This window comes from Phaseolus vulgaris, chromosome 2 (genome assembly GCF_000499845.2).
Source record: "Phaseolus vulgaris cultivar G19833 chromosome 2, P. vulgaris v2.0, whole genome shotgun sequence".
Classification (NCBI taxonomy): Eukaryota; Viridiplantae; Streptophyta; class Magnoliopsida; order Fabales; family Fabaceae; genus Phaseolus; species Phaseolus vulgaris.
The window spans coordinates 44,195,892-44,210,712 of NC_023758.2; the positions used below are offsets into that span (position 1 = coordinate 44,195,892).

Here is a 14,821-nt window from a genome sequence, read left to right on the forward strand (position 1 = left end):
GTGTTAAAAATAAAAAATATTCTAAAGTGTTTTGAATTCGTGTATGATATTAAAGTCAACTTCATTTAAAAAAAAAATAGGAGGTGTGGGGGTGGAGACAAACTTAATACACAAGTTTTTTGTAGTGTTGAATTGTAAGATCATGTCTTTGCCTTTCACTTACCTAGGGATGCCAATTGGGGAAAATCCAAGAAAGTATCACATGTGGAAAAATCCTATTGAGAACATTAGGAATAAATTAGTCACATGGAAATGTAAGCATTTATCTTTGCACACATAACATGTGTGCTAAAATCTGTAATTATTACATTGTCATTATTCTACTTATCATTTTTAAAAATGTTTGTAATAATGTTTAAGGAGCTTGAAAAAATAGAAAATGAGTTTTTATAGGATGGGACAGAGATGGAGAGAGATAACATGGATAAAGTGAGAGAAAATATGTAAATCAAAAACAGGAGGGGGCCTAGGAATTAAGGAGTTCAAAAAGTTTAATTTAGCTCTTCTAGGTAAAATGGAGATGAAGAGCATGAATGAGAAAGGAGGGCCTGTGTAAAATAGTCTTAGAGGCCAAACATGGAACATGGGGAGATCTGAATAAAAAGTCACATAGTAGCCAATAATCTAGGTGGTGGAAGGATATTAAGAGAGCAGTGGGGGGAGGGTGGTTTGAGAACAATATAGAATGGAAGTTGGGAAACAGGATGGGGTTAGGAGGACAAATGGATGGGAGATGATATTTTGAAAGAAATATATCCAAGATTGTGTTGTAAAACGAAGCTCCGGTATTGTAAATAAAAACAGGACATGCGAGAAAACCCTAAAATCAAACGCATTGAGATTTTTGTTGCGAAATCTAAAACTGAAATGTTACCGTTGCAAGTGCACGTTCTGCTTCACCTGGTCTTTCGGAATCGTTGCTGCAGTGGAGAAGTCGTTCCGCCCCTGCTTTGCTGGATTTTCGGAGGTTGAAGAAGTGGTGCCGTTGGAACCTGAAATCGCGCCACCAATGGCTGCTGGAACGTGGGTTGTGGCCGTTTGGGCTGCTACCATTTTCCCTATATAAGCAAGGGTTTCCCTCTTCAGAATTTGCATCTCTCCCACACACCTCTTCATCTTCTTCCTCCGATCACCATCTTCTCCTTTCCCCAATTTCCTTTTTTCACTTTCTCTCTCCTCTTTATTTTAATATTATAATATTTCTGGGTTCTATTTGATATTACTCTTTTAAAGAGAAACTTGCTAGTTCTGATCCTCAGAAATTACTGGGAAGTTCCTGTTGTATCCTGGGGGACTTACGCAATACACCGCGGATAAGTCCTTACGGACAGTGGTTACTCACGCCTCAGGGAAATCTTTTGTTCGTTTTAAAGCCTAATTTACTACAGATTGTATATCAATTTCATTAATAAACAAGCCACAATTGCATAAATGGGAAGATGAAATAATGTAAGATGAGAATGAAACTTGGAGTGAAGACGATCATGATTTGAAGGGGAACTACCTTAGTTAAATATTTTCTTAGAACAAATAGTAAGGACAATTTTAGATAAGAACATTGAGAAAATGTGGGAATGAAAAGGAGAAGAAACAAAGACTTATTCACTTAGGTCAGCTTATGACATAATATATCATAGTAGTTATGGGAAAGTGGAGGAGTAGATTAGTGAGTTTTGAAAAATTAAGGTATTATCTTCTTCTCAACACTTTGCATGGAGGCTTATAGAGAATAAAATTGTCACAAAGGATAATGTGAGTAGGAGAGTTGTAGAGTTAACTAATAAGCTATGTGTTATGTATGAATTGGAGGAGGAAAATTATTTTTTTCACATGTAACATGGTATGAGAAATTTGGAGTCTATGTAACATATGTGTTGGAGATAAACACGGTCGAGCATATCAAGTCAATAACATAGTTTCATCATTTTTAATATACTTGGATAACAATAATGTGCATTATATGAATTGAAAAAAACAAGAAAATTTTAAAAATGAAAAAAATAATATTTTAGAAATATTTATTTTGAAACAATTAAAGATATGTGACTGGATAATTAATAAATACTAACATTTACAATTTAGCTACTCTACATAAATCTTGTTACCTGATTTCATCTGAGGTAGTTCTAATATAGATAGCAAGTTGGTCTAATAGAGAGTGATAGTTTTTGTTTTATAAAGTGTTTTTAAAATTCAAATTTATGATTGTAGTGGATAATAGGATGTGAAGTAAATCTGTATTCATAATTATTATCCAAATTTGTCTCACATATCTGCCATGGCTCCTTAACAGTTGTTATCCCAACACAAGTTTTTATTAAAAAAGAAAAAGAGTGGTGGGCAGATATGCCATGGCTGGAAAGTGGCCAGCGTTGACCAAATCTAAGCTGGCAGATGTAATATAAAATCATGGTTGACAATCAAATCTAAACACTACCATATCTATCCACAACAACAATCCTCTTCACAAATTAGGTTTACAAAAACCTATTAAATAACAATCATATAATCACACATTATTTACTTGTACACAAGAATTTATCTCTAAAAAATAAAATTAATTTCTTCATAAAGTAAAAATAATTTATATACAAATTGATATACATACATATATGCACATTATATATTTTAAAAAATTTAACTTTTAATGTACGGATAAGGTAATTTTAGTTTATGAACAAAAAATATTTATTTTTTCTCTTAGAATTTTTTTTGAACAAGTTCATCGAAGTAATAGGAATTAAGTATTTAGAAATAAAAACTTTCCTACCCAAAGTAATCATAATCGCGAAATTATTACTATTTTATCATCATTATTATTACTCTCCATTATAATTTTTGTTCTTTTTGCTTTTAAAATAATAATCTTTTAATTTTTAAGCTACTTATCGAACAAAATTCTCAAGTATAATAGAGTAATTAATAAAAAAAATTACTTACAAAATTAAAATATTTTTTACAATTTTATTACTTGAATATATTTTAATCAATATAACAGAATCTTCAAATTATTGTTTTAGAATGAAAATAAAATAGTTGTTATTAATCTAAATACTTACAATTATTAATAATCATCATGAATACTGACAAGTTACTGGAATGCTTCTTAAACATGCTAAAGTTTTTAAAAAGTATCAATAATATATTTTTATTGTAAGTTAACAAAAATTATTATAAATTACCAATGTGTCTTAATTAACTACTCTATGGCCCAATTACATAATTCTATTAAATTATGAGAAAGAAAAGAGTGATTAAATTTGTGAGAGAGAGATCTAGAAGTTATAGAAATGAAAAAGTATTTTAGTCAATATTGAAAAAGAGTACCTAACAGCACTGAGTGGGTTGTGATGAAACATGTTATGTTCTGTGCCCAACAATGTCATAATAATGTACACAACAACTCTTCTCCTTCTGTCCTCGGACATTGATTTTTCTGTATTCCCATACTTTATCCATTTTTGGAATCGGGGTTTCTTTCTTCTCTCTCCAAAATCGAATCTTTCTCATCTGGGTCACTCTATTTGCCCTTTCAACTTGCTCAGCGGTTGCGTAGCGTGATGGCTCTGTTCTGTCACAATGAGTGCTCTGAATAGGACCATTTCCTTCAACAAAACCTCTTCCTCCAATCGAAGGTCCCTCGCCATTGGAAGTCCCAGACTCAATCATAACAACACCAACAACAACCGTTTTGGATGTGTCTCTCTCAGGTTTCAGGTTCTTGTCATCATTGCCTCTGTCTTTTCCTTCTTTGTAGCCGTAGGTGGCTACATGTACGTCCTTCCAAGCCTTGGCCAAGCGTTTTCCAATGTCCAAGTTCTCTCATCTGAGGGCAACAATGGATCAGTGAGAGATTGTGATGTCTTTGATGGAAGCTGGGTTCAGGTTCAAGATCACCCCTTGTACAATGCCACAGAGTGCCCTTTTGTAGAAGCGGGATTCGACTGTTTAGGGAATGGGAGGAGTGACAGGGATTATCTTGGATGGAGGTGGAAGCCGAGGAGTTGTGAGATTCCAAGGTTTGATGTGCGTGGTATATTGGAAATGCTTAGAAGCAAAAGGGTTGTTTTTGTTGGGGATTCAATGAGTAGGACTCAGTGGGAGTCTCTGATTTGTATGCTCATGGCTGGGGTTGAAGACAAGAGAGGAGTTTATGAAGTGAACCGGAATCAGATAACAAAGAAGATCAGGTTTTTAGGGGTTCGGTTCAGTGCTTTCAATTTCACCATTGAGTTTTTTCGCTCAGTTTTCCTGGTGCAGCAGGGCAGGATGCCTAGACATGCACCAAAAAGGGTCAAATCCACACTCTTATTGGACAAGTTGGATGATATAAGTGACCAGTGGGTGAATTCAGATATTCTGATATTCAATACTGGGCACTGGTGGGTTCCATCTAAGCTATTTGATATGTAAGTTTCCCTTCCCTTTCTCATTTTAATGTTAAGCCACTGCCCATTAGTGTTGCTATGTGTGACCTGTGAGGAAATCTACTATAGTTCATTCTAATTTCATTACCATGCTTTTCAGCCTTCACTGTTTTTCTTATCATTTGTTTATCAGTAGGTTTTGTTTCGGGACAAAATTTAGATCAAGTTCTTTATGTCCTTGTTATCAGGTTCTCAAATCAAATGTGACATGTGGATGTTCTTCCTACAATTAAATGGCCTTCAGTAAATAAATATTACATTTTAAAAAATTCATGTCTTCGTTTGATTTGAGAAGAACAGAAGGAACTTGATTTAATTTCGGTCCTTTATTTTAAGGGGAAAAAACTGTTCCCGATGATACAAAGTTTTCATAGCAGTTAACCTAATTGTTCACAATAGTAGCTATTGTTATCTTGTAGCCTTGATAGGCTTGCAAGATTGGTGGATCTTTCCACTAAAAGCTCAAGAACATAGATGATGAAGGAGGAGAAAGAACCTTGCACTTAGGTGGGTTTTCTGGATTGTTTTTTGGTGAGGTTATGATTTGGTCAAACTATAGAAAGGTAGGGAGGGGCTCAGTTTGGTCAAGGTTGATTTAGTAGGGTTCTTCAATGATTCTTGGAAGGGCAAGGTTGGTTCTTGGTTGTGGAAGCTGTAGGTGATGATAGGATGAGTTCTAAGTTGAAACTAATTGGAATTGGATGACTCGTCAGTTTATGATGCGGATTGAATGGGGAATGCAATGGTGTGCTTGGTTGGAATTATAGGAGTGATTTGAGTGGTGTAAACTCAAAAGGCCATGAGCTAAGAAGAAAGACTTCTTGGTTTCTTGGCCTGGTTCTTGAATCTTGGTATAGTTTGATATTTAGTTTACACCACTATTTAGTTTGAATCTTGGTTCTTGCAATGGTATAGTTTTGGGTGGCCAACTTGTGTATTGTGTAGGAGGGATGATTCTTGAAATAGATAGGTTTGGTATGCTATGGCTAAACAAGGATCTTGAGAGAAGGAGAGATAGGCGAAAAGAGACTAAGAGAAAGAAGGAAAGACAGACAAGAAGGTTTACCTTGAGAACAAGATTGAAGCACAAAATTGGGGAACTTTGACTTGGTTGGGGCCACTCCTTTTTGGAGATAAGCAAAACTTAGGATGTTCGCTACTTGGGATGTCATCTAAGAAAAGAGCTCTCCAAGAAAAGAAGAGGAATCACACTCTTCACAAAACTATCAAGTTTTCATTCCATTCAAAGTTATCTTAAGAGTTGTCCTTCCCATGCCTTTTTAAACCTTATAACCAAACAAAGCTATGCTAAGAAGAGTACAAGCACACTAGGCTAAGCTAGCCAAATCCTATGATCTAAAGAAGAGAGGATTAACACCAAGTAATACTAAGTTGTATACAGAAAGGTATTATTCCTATCTACACTAATCCTAAGGGTCCCCGTGTCTTTGTTGGTTTGATGAAGCTCCTCCTCAAGCTCCTTACCCTTGCTTGTAGTTAAGACACCCCTAGAAGCTCTTATCCCTTGGACTTCTCTTCTCCCTTTCTTGATCTTTAACCATACTTCTTGTGCCTACTTCTTTTTGTGTGGGCTCCTCTTGGTCCATGATCACATCACTTCATGGCCACAACAATGACCACCTTATTCCAGTAGGGGAAGTGGTCTCATCTGTACAGATTGCTTTGATTGAAAACCAAGTTTTCAAACTTACCATTCAATATGATATCCCTTTTAATATTTTTTTTCCAATATCCTTCTCAGTCTCTGTCTACCCTCTCATTGTTAAAATCCATACAATGGAAAATACATAGGCTGCCAAATAAATTTGACCAGACGGCTGCCTTACCCAGTTAAACAGTATCCATGGACTCTGGAAATTGTTACTGTGATTCTTGATTGCATTTGCTGTGTTTTATTTGTACTTGTAATTTTGCTTGTTAGTGTGGCACATAGCTATGTATTGTTCTTTAAATTTCTAACTTAAGATATCTCTGACACCATTTTGAGAAAATTCATTAAACTTAACAAATCTTTTAAGTAGGGTGGCTTAACCTTCTGTTAATCTGCACATGTTTTACTCCTTTTACAAAACCTTCTGAGCCTTGCAATTCATAAGAAAAACTGAATTCAATCATGCTTAATTGCATATTATTTCTACTTTTCCATTGTGGTTACCATCTAAATATTACAGTTGGATTTTTTAAGGAAAAATATCTAATTTTCTAAAGAGAGAGAAGGATGGAGGGAAGAGTTTTACAGTTTTACTACATAACCTGAGACCACTCTCTGTGAGTGGGAGTAGTGGGTAGTTTCAGATTGACTAAGATATGCACTACATTATGTCCGTATTCTATTTTCAGAAAGAACGGAGTTATCCCATCTTGTCATCTATTTGAATATTTTCAGTTAATTTAGTTCATCTGTAATTATCCTCTCTTTATGCAATTGTTATAATTTAAAATTATATTCAAGAGTACTTCATTTGTGAGAGAAAAAAAACTGTTATAGTTAAAATCATGCAAACTTGGGCAACATTGCAATCATCACAAAAAATATTTTGCTTCCACATGCATAGCCTCATATGAATGTTCCAAACTGTCTGGATAAGCTCTCTGTCAACTTTCCTGTTGGATGGGAATAGCTTGTGGCTATTGTTTGTAAGCATAATTTTGTATAAATTGAATATAACTTAGGGTCAGAAAATGTTGTATTGGCAGAATTGTGTTTATTGTCTGAACCTAGCTATGGTGAAATTAATTGATGGGAGTGAGGTCAAGAAAGAGATGGAATGTTTCATCCTGAAAGTATCAGTGGTCAGACTTTTGAAATTAACTTCCATTTGCTTCTCTCAATTAAAAGCAGAGATAAAACTGTTGTAAACATATGATTTTAATAGAAACCAGAAACCACCCCGTTGGAAATAAAGTAGTATTATTGAATATTAACCAATAAATAGGAAAAAGATTACAGAAATGTGTGACCCCCCTACTCTCCCTAACTACCCAAAGCCTAGAGCTCCATAGGGATGAAATTCTCTGCCCAGACTTCACAGCCCTAAAGCTGATTGCAAGAGAATAATGATCCCTTCTTTTCTCCCACACTCTGCTGAAAACCATTTCTTCCAAATAGGGTTGGAAATAAATTAGGCTACCCGTAAAGGGCTTAGAGCCACTCATTGAAAGGTTGTCTTGGCTTAACCTATTTAGCAAAAAGGCTAGGCTTGAACTTCTTAAAAAACCTAAGATGGTCAAGCTATGCATTTTTATAAAAGCCTCATATACCTTCCAGATTCTAGGCCTTTTATCTGACCCATTAACCAATTGAGCCTGATTTTCCCCATCAGGCCTAACAGATTCATTATTCATTAAATATTCATTCAGTTGCTTTTTGAATTTCTCTTTTTAAGGCAGAAGCTGCGTTTTCATATTTTTAAATCTTTGTTTCCTGTTCCTTTTGTATAATGGTCCTCTTCTTTCTTTCAACAGGGGCTGTTATTTCAAGGTTGGAAGCTCTCTTAAACTTGGGATGTCAATTCCTGCTGCCTTTAGAATAGCACTTGAAACTTGGGCATCATGGGTTGAGAGAGAGATTAATAAAAATAGAACACGCATATTCTTTAGGACTTTTGAGCCATCTCACTGGAGGTATTCCTACTTTACTGTTAACATGATTATATAGCTTGGCTAGTTTATTGGAATTTTTATTCATGCACAGGAATTATCTTTGAAATCTTGCTTCAAAAGTTATTGATCCAGCCTTTATGGTTCATGCAGTGATCTTACCCGTAGAATTTGCAATGTGACCCAGTACCCAACATTAGAAACTGATGGAAGCGATCAAAACTTGTTTTCAGATACAATTTTAGACGTTGTAAAGAATGTTAATATTCCTATAAATGTTCTCCATGTTACTTCCATGTCTGCTTTCCGAAGTGATGCACATGTTGGTAATTGGAGTGACAATCCATCTATTCAAGATTGTAGCCATTGGTGTCTTCCTGGAGTACCTGATATGTGGAATGAAATTATCCTGTCCCAACTTTTTTCTGAATCTGAAATTCCTTTTCAACAAATTGAATCACTCGGTAAGTTCAACAAATTCAACACTTTTTTTTTCAGTTTTGCCTGGGAATGTGGTATGATTTAAGCATGACTTTTATTAGTTGAGTCCCTCCCCCTATATTCATAATTAATATTAGTTATACAACCAGTTAGCAACCACTTAATTATTTGTCAAAACATCATTGCTTGGCTTAGATGTTGTTACTATTATTATATTATTATAAAAGAGTTGTCAATTAATGGTATATAAAAGAAGAATTGTCAAAACATAATTTCTCTTTTCATATATACCCTACAGTAAAAATATTTTTTTTATCCTTTTTCTTGAGTCAGATGAATTTAATTATAACTTTTCTTTTAGGGTTGGATGCTTAACTAAATCTTGAGCCCTTGTTCCACGTCTCTCAGAAAGAGAATACTTCTCTTGCTTTCTACTGCTTCATCTTTCTACATTTCACGTATTTTATTTCTGGGTGCAGATTAGAGAGACTGACATTCTTAGTAATTGCAAGCCAACCTCAAACAATTCTGATGCCTCCTAAGAAGTATGGATCGGGTTCTAACACCATAAATCTGAAGCCATCTCATTCTTCAATTTTGAACTCTGCCATCTACCATTGGTTTTCTTCAACACTCAACTTTACCAGATTTTGTAAGTATAATCCAAATACACACACCACCTTGTCAAAACAAATGAAGCACGAAGTAATTATTTAATTTGCCAATTCTTTGTATATCAGTAAACGTAATGTGTGAGATGCATGTCATGATTTTTGGTTTTGGTCATGACAATACTGTTCTTCTGCATAGCAAAAAGAGAAGGAGAAGGAAAGTACAAATCAATCAATTTCTTTTTTTCAGATTCCCTGTCTTAATTATGTAATTGTTCGAATGGATTTGTGTCTAAATCCTTGCTTCAGTTGGATGCCGTGTTTCACATTTCTTTCGGCCTCGTGAAAAATGGAGGTACGGCACCATTTGACAGGATCAATCATGGGATCACCCCTATTCTGAATTTCAGACACTTGATGTTCGAATCTATATCAATTTTTTGCACAATACATTGCATTTGGAACAATCATAGATTGGGTGGAGACTGATCCAGTCAAGTGTAATATATAGATAACTTCACATGTTTTATAATATTAGATGAAGTTGGAAAGCAAAAAACGTTACAGAATATTGGATACACATGGTAAAGAAATCCAGGTACAGTCCATAAAAGGTAACGTGCACATTCCACAAGTTGACAAAAATCAGTTCCCGAATCTACGTATCGATGGGACATTCATTTTGCTTGGCATTTGGAACATGGTAATCATTTGCTTGCAGAAATGTTTGATTTTATTTACAACATTCAGAAGAGAAAAATTGAGAATAATATAATAAATTGTTATACTCATGTTTTATTTATAATAAAGAAGAGATAAAACAATAGAAAGCAAAATTAATAACGTCTAATATAATATATATTTTCCTTTTAAATCTCACTATTTAATATAACTTAATCAAATCTCTAACGAAACTTTGTAAAGCACAACTTACGGTAGATAAAAAAGACTTTACTTTAAACATAAGCTGACATAATTGTGCAGTAAGTACACCTATAGAAAATAAGCAAATAAAACCTACCCCTGATCTATAAATTACATGTAATCAACATTTTATGCTTATCATACCAAGCTTTAGTGTTTATCTTTCGCCTCTACCTTGCGTTCGCCATTAATTCCACTTGTCATTCCTGCACTTATTTCATCTTCGAACATGAGATGGGACACGAGAAGAAAAAAAGGTCCGGAGAAGTCTCCAATATGAAGTTTGTTTTCACTAAATATTATATTGGAATCTATGTTACATGTCAACAAAAACAAATGAGAAAAGGGGAAATGTGACTTCCGAATAAATGGCGCACAAAAAGATGTACACAGGCGGGCATTGCATTGAATTTCTCAGGAATAGAAAAATCATGGATCAATGGCAATAGGAGTAATACGCTTCTTGGCTGGCTTATTTGACAAGGGTGTACTCTTCGAACTGGAAAATTGTTGCCCAGACTTTTCTTCTGCACCCGATTTACCGTCCAAACTTGATTGTAGAGCTGTCTTCTCCCTTGATTCCGTTTGTTTTCCCTCTGAATCTGGATTAGCGGGCTGTTTCTCAGCCTTGTCTTGAGCTCCAAAATTTACAGCACACGAATTCCATTGCTGTTTCGTTGCCTTATCTGGTTTCGCTTTTCTTCTATCTAATTCAGCAGTGCCAATTCTTCCACTTGTTTCAATGATCATGTCATCAGTTTTCTCTTCTGCTTCATTTTTCCTACTATCAGCTATAACCCCTTCAACATTCCCAGTTGCCTCAATGACCATGTTGTCAGGCTTCTCTTGCATTACAATGTCATTGCCTGTCTGTAAATTACTCATACTATCCTCCTTGGCTTTTCCTTCTACCAAATATATATAGGGAAATTAAAAAAACATTGAAGTGGTGACGTTGACAGCAGAAAGAGGAAGGCTGCTTACCAGATAAAGAGTAAGGTGATCCAAGTTCGTCATTCTCAAATTCCACCAAAGAGCAGAAACCATCTTGTGATGACAACGCCAAATAATGAGCATCAGATGACCTTATGAACAAATACCAGTTAGAAATAAACCTTTCCTTAAAATTATAATTCTCAAACCTAAAAAGGAATTGCTAGCAAATAAAATTTACCAGGTAATATCTGTTATTGCGGCATAGTGAAGACCAGCTAATACAGCTAACGGAGATGTGCTTTCGGTGTCAAAAATGTACAGTGAATTCAAAGTGGCCACAGCAAATATGATGCGATATGGGAGGTTGAATGCCCCAGCTGCACTAAACAAAACCAGTATTAGGCTTCTGCTGAGCAAGAAATTCTCCAAGACATGCAGAATTTTAAGCAAATACTAGTTGGCAGTGCAGGTCTCAGATTTAAGCTGACTGGCATGCCACGCATACAATTAAATTATAACGAGACAATCTAGCAGTAGGTGACGATTAGTGTATGAATCACACAAAGTCCTTTGGCTTTATTACAGACCAATTATACATAATAACTGTTCATAAAATACAAGTACACAAATACCTGAGTTGAGTGAATTCGTTCCCTGAAGTTTAAAAATCATGGGACAGAACCGGACCGCTACAACAGCTTTACTTGCACAAGGGAGCTGTATGGCAGGCCTGTGTATAAGGTCAAATAAATAAAGCAACACATCACAAACGCATACTTCTATAACTTGGTCTATTAACTTAACACGAATAATTGAACATAAAAGCGATAAAATTGTAGTTTGAGGCTTTGAAATTTAACTAATCATCTAGAAAGAAAAGATAGAACTTTGTCTTGGGCTTGCATAATGTCTCTGCACCTGAAAAGAATAAAATAGCTGAAATTTTACCTAGAAAGATCTTTCCTAGAAATTATGTAAGCAGCATTCACAGACTCGGATGCATTATTAATTTTGTAAGAGCCTGAAATGTATAAAGTGAGACATAAAATAAGAAACAGCATATAGTAAAAATATTATAGGAACTCAGGTATGAGAAAGAAATCAATAGACGTGATTCAACCAATAAGTGGCAATTAAATTATGACAAGTAAAACAAGGGGAAAATTTTAAAAAACAATCAGCTTTGACTTGTACACTCATTCACTTGTAAAATAAAAGATGATAAACTACGAAAAATTCAAAAACTGGCAGACTCTAGAAAAATCTCAACAAGAGCTCATCCTTGGAAGTAGCACAAGATTAATTGAAACAAGCACTTGAACTCAAAGCTAATACCTGCAGGCACAATTAAAAATGAACCATCAGGAGACCATGCTAATCTTCTGAAAAAAGATGGCAATGTCTCATCGTGGAAGAGGTGAAATTTTGTATCCTGCATTAAGAAAATCAAGCCTGACGTTCAAGTATGATACGATACAACCATCCACGATGCAAATAAAGAATGATATGGACATTTATATGCTAACCTGAGAATTTTTTAATAATGGTTGATCTGCCTTAGAAATGACTTGCTGGCAAACATAATTGATTTTCTCAGTGCCCTTTGATTTATGAGGCTTATTCATGTAAATTCTGCAAGTCCTATCAGAACTAAGAGAAGAAACATATTTTCCTAGAGGGTCCCATGCAACCCCCTGAACATAGTGCGCATGGGTCTCCAACGTCTGAAGGTTAGTTCCTGACAAACAAGAATCATGTAGTATAAGCACGTAAACCATACACATCAATTGTCATTACAAGTACAACATATCAACTGCCATGTGCCACGATTCAAGTGTATCAAAGACAGTCATGTGTTTTCTTTCTTACCTTTGTTAACATCCCATATAATGCAACTATTATCAACTGATCCAGATATGATATATGTGCCATCGGTAGACCACTGCAGGTCCAAAATGTCCTTGAGATGAGATCTAATGCATAAAAATGTCCCCTATAAGCCAGAAATCAATGCAGTATAACATGAATGTTGAAAAAAAATAATGTGATTGATCTTTACAATGGTTCCTGGAGCTTTGGTTTTTAACTGAAGTTAATGGTGTCCTGTGATCCTTTTTTCCGATTTCATCTGTTGAGATAAGGTTTTATTGTTATTGGTCATTACGAATGGTTGTAGTCATAGTTTGTAATGCTAATCTAATAATACTCATTATTTCCAAACACGTGTATTTTTCCAGAAATAAATCGAATTATATCGATATTTTAAATAAAAACGCATAAGCACAAATTTGGCACTCCCTCTCTGAATAAACTACGGAAATTGGGGTATATACAATTTGACAAACAGAATAGAGATCAAGAAGCTAAAATATGGGAAATCTGCTATGCAGCCTATCGTTTTTCATTTAACTTTTTTACAATGTTCAGGTTTTAATTATGTACTTTTAACTACTCATTTCGACATTTCAAAGGTCTTACCGTAACATCTTGAGAACCTTCCATGTCTGACCAGTATCGGCGGAATGTAGCTTCCATATTAGCAGGTCCCCTCCTGGATAAAGAAACACAAAATCCGATTTAGACAAAACATTGCCTAATTACAGTAACTCAAAGCTAACATTCCTTAGCCAAGATCCTACCATCAGCACCAGAGGCCAGCAATTCCCCTGCAAATCATCAGAAATAGAAGTTGTCACTAAAAGAAAGCACCACATCGTTTCTTGCAGCACAATAAGCGAGGAAAAATAGTGCAAATTTCATTAATCGATTTCATTTCGTGACAACAAAAGTATACGCGCGTGAATTAACTTGATTACAACTTGATCCAATGAAAGTTTGTTGTATCCTGATTCTAGGAGGAGAAAGAGAAGCGGCGTATTGGAATTACCGGAAGAAGAGAAGCGAATAACATTCACTGCAGTGCTATGGTAAGAGAGGTTACTAAGATAGGAAGCTACGGGAAGCTTCTGCGTCCCGGCGGGACTTATCGACCAAAACTGCAAACACGAGAAGACGAATGAAATCGATAGAATAATTAACCCTAATCACATGCAGAGCGAGCTAGAGGGAGAGAGAGACCTTGATGTCGAAATCGGCCCCGGCGGTGGCGAGAGTGGCGGAGAGAGGGTGGAAATCGAGGGTTAAGACGGGTTTGCCCTCGTGCCAGGAAATCTGAATCGTACCACCCTTCATTTTCTTCCGATTCGAAGTTTTAGGTTTAGAGTGTAGAAGAAGAAGAAGGCACTGAGACACTGGAAAATGGATTTTCGCGCGCCCCTTTTTACTTGGCGGGAAATGTAATGTGAGCCGACCACTCTTATTCAACCATATATGAGGATGTTGTATTTATTGTGTTTTTTTCAACCATTTCAATCTATTCCTCTTCTTGTTAATTTAACTAAAATTATACCAAGATTTCTTAAGTAAATCCTGTCTTTCTAGTTGAATGAGAATAAAATAATTTAATATTTTACTTTCGATTCAATTACATTAATAGCAAAAATCCATTTATCTCTATAATTATGCATTCTATTCACCAAATATTAGTAAAAAGTAATAATTCACCAAGATCTTGTAAGTATCTAATTTGAGAACCCTATAATTTAGACAAGAATAAAAAAAATAGTTTAACTAATTCTACAAATAAATAAATGTCCTTCATCCTTAAAAATAAACATGTTTGAATTTTTGTTCTGTAAAAAATATAATTGTTAAGGACCGTAACTAATGAAAGATTTCAAGTTTTGGAGGCATGAGAAATAAAGAAAAATATTGTTAAGAATTAGTATCAAAATTTGTATATTTTATAATGACTAAAGACAGTTATTTCAAATTTTATAAAGTTAAAATAAAAAGTTTAAT

At 35.0% G+C, this 14,821-nt stretch overlaps 2 protein-coding genes across 3 annotated transcripts; one reads left to right on the forward strand and one right to left on the reverse strand.

Annotated features, from left to right (window-relative positions):
• Window positions 1–3,283: 3,283 nt before the first annotated feature.
• Window positions 3,284–9,567, forward strand: LOC137812473 (protein trichome berefringence-like 7). Its single transcript, XM_068614455.1, has 4 exons — window positions 3,284–4,409; window positions 7,914–8,072; window positions 8,202–8,512; window positions 8,969–9,567. The coding sequence occupies exons 1-4, from the start codon at window positions 3,580–3,582 to the stop codon at window positions 8,971–8,973; spliced, it is 1,305 nt and encodes a 434-aa protein (XP_068470556.1). The 5' UTR covers window positions 3,284–3,579; the 3' UTR covers window positions 8,974–9,567.
• Window positions 9,568–10,286: 719 nt separating this feature from the next.
• LOC137812474 (chromatin assembly factor 1 subunit FAS2) lies at window positions 10,287–14,278 on the reverse strand. Of its 2 annotated transcripts, none has more exons than XM_068614456.1 (12): window positions 14,039–14,278; window positions 13,848–13,956; window positions 13,600–13,626; window positions 13,439–13,511; window positions 12,830–12,933; window positions 12,487–12,698; window positions 12,296–12,392; window positions 11,909–11,981; window positions 11,593–11,690; window positions 11,199–11,337; window positions 11,009–11,109; window positions 10,287–10,932 (listed from the first exon to the last, which is right to left on the reverse strand). In XM_068614456.1, exons 1-12 carry the CDS (start codon window positions 14,150–14,152, stop codon window positions 10,454–10,456), a joined length of 1,626 nt encoding a protein of 541 aa, XP_068470557.1. In that variant the 5' UTR covers window positions 14,153–14,278; the 3' UTR covers window positions 10,287–10,453. The 2 variants fall into 2 exon arrangements, with proteins under 2 accessions (XP_068470557.1, XP_068470559.1); XM_068614458.1 differs by having other exon boundaries at window positions 12,830–12,902; window positions 14,039–14,276.
• Window positions 14,279–14,821: the final 543 nt, after the last annotated feature.

Excerpts from the sequence above, each read along its gene's own strand:
- LOC137812473 (XM_068614455.1), top strand. The coding sequence starts at position 3,580 with ATGAGTGCTCTGAATAGGACCATTTCCTTCAACAAAACCTCTTCCTCC. Across the intron at positions 4,410-7,913 it reads CCATCTAAGCTATTTGATAT|GGGCTGTTATTTCAAGGTTG; the intron begins GTAAGTTTCCCT and ends TTCTTTCAACAG. Across the intron at positions 8,073-8,201 it reads TTTGAGCCATCTCACTGGAG|TGATCTTACCCGTAGAATTT; the intron begins GTATTCCTACTT and ends TGGTTCATGCAG.
- LOC137812474 (XM_068614456.1), bottom strand. The coding sequence starts at position 14,152 with ATGAAGGGTGGTACGATTCAGATTTCCTGGCACGAGGGCAAACCCGTC. Across the intron at positions 11,982-12,295 it reads ATTTTTAATTGTGCCTGCAG|GCTCTTACAAAATTAATAAT; the intron begins GTATTAGCTTTG and ends TATACATTTCAG. Across the intron at positions 11,338-11,592 it reads AACGAATTCACTCAACTCAG|CTGGGGCATTCAACCTCCCA; the intron begins GTATTTGTGTAC and ends TGTTTAGTGCAG.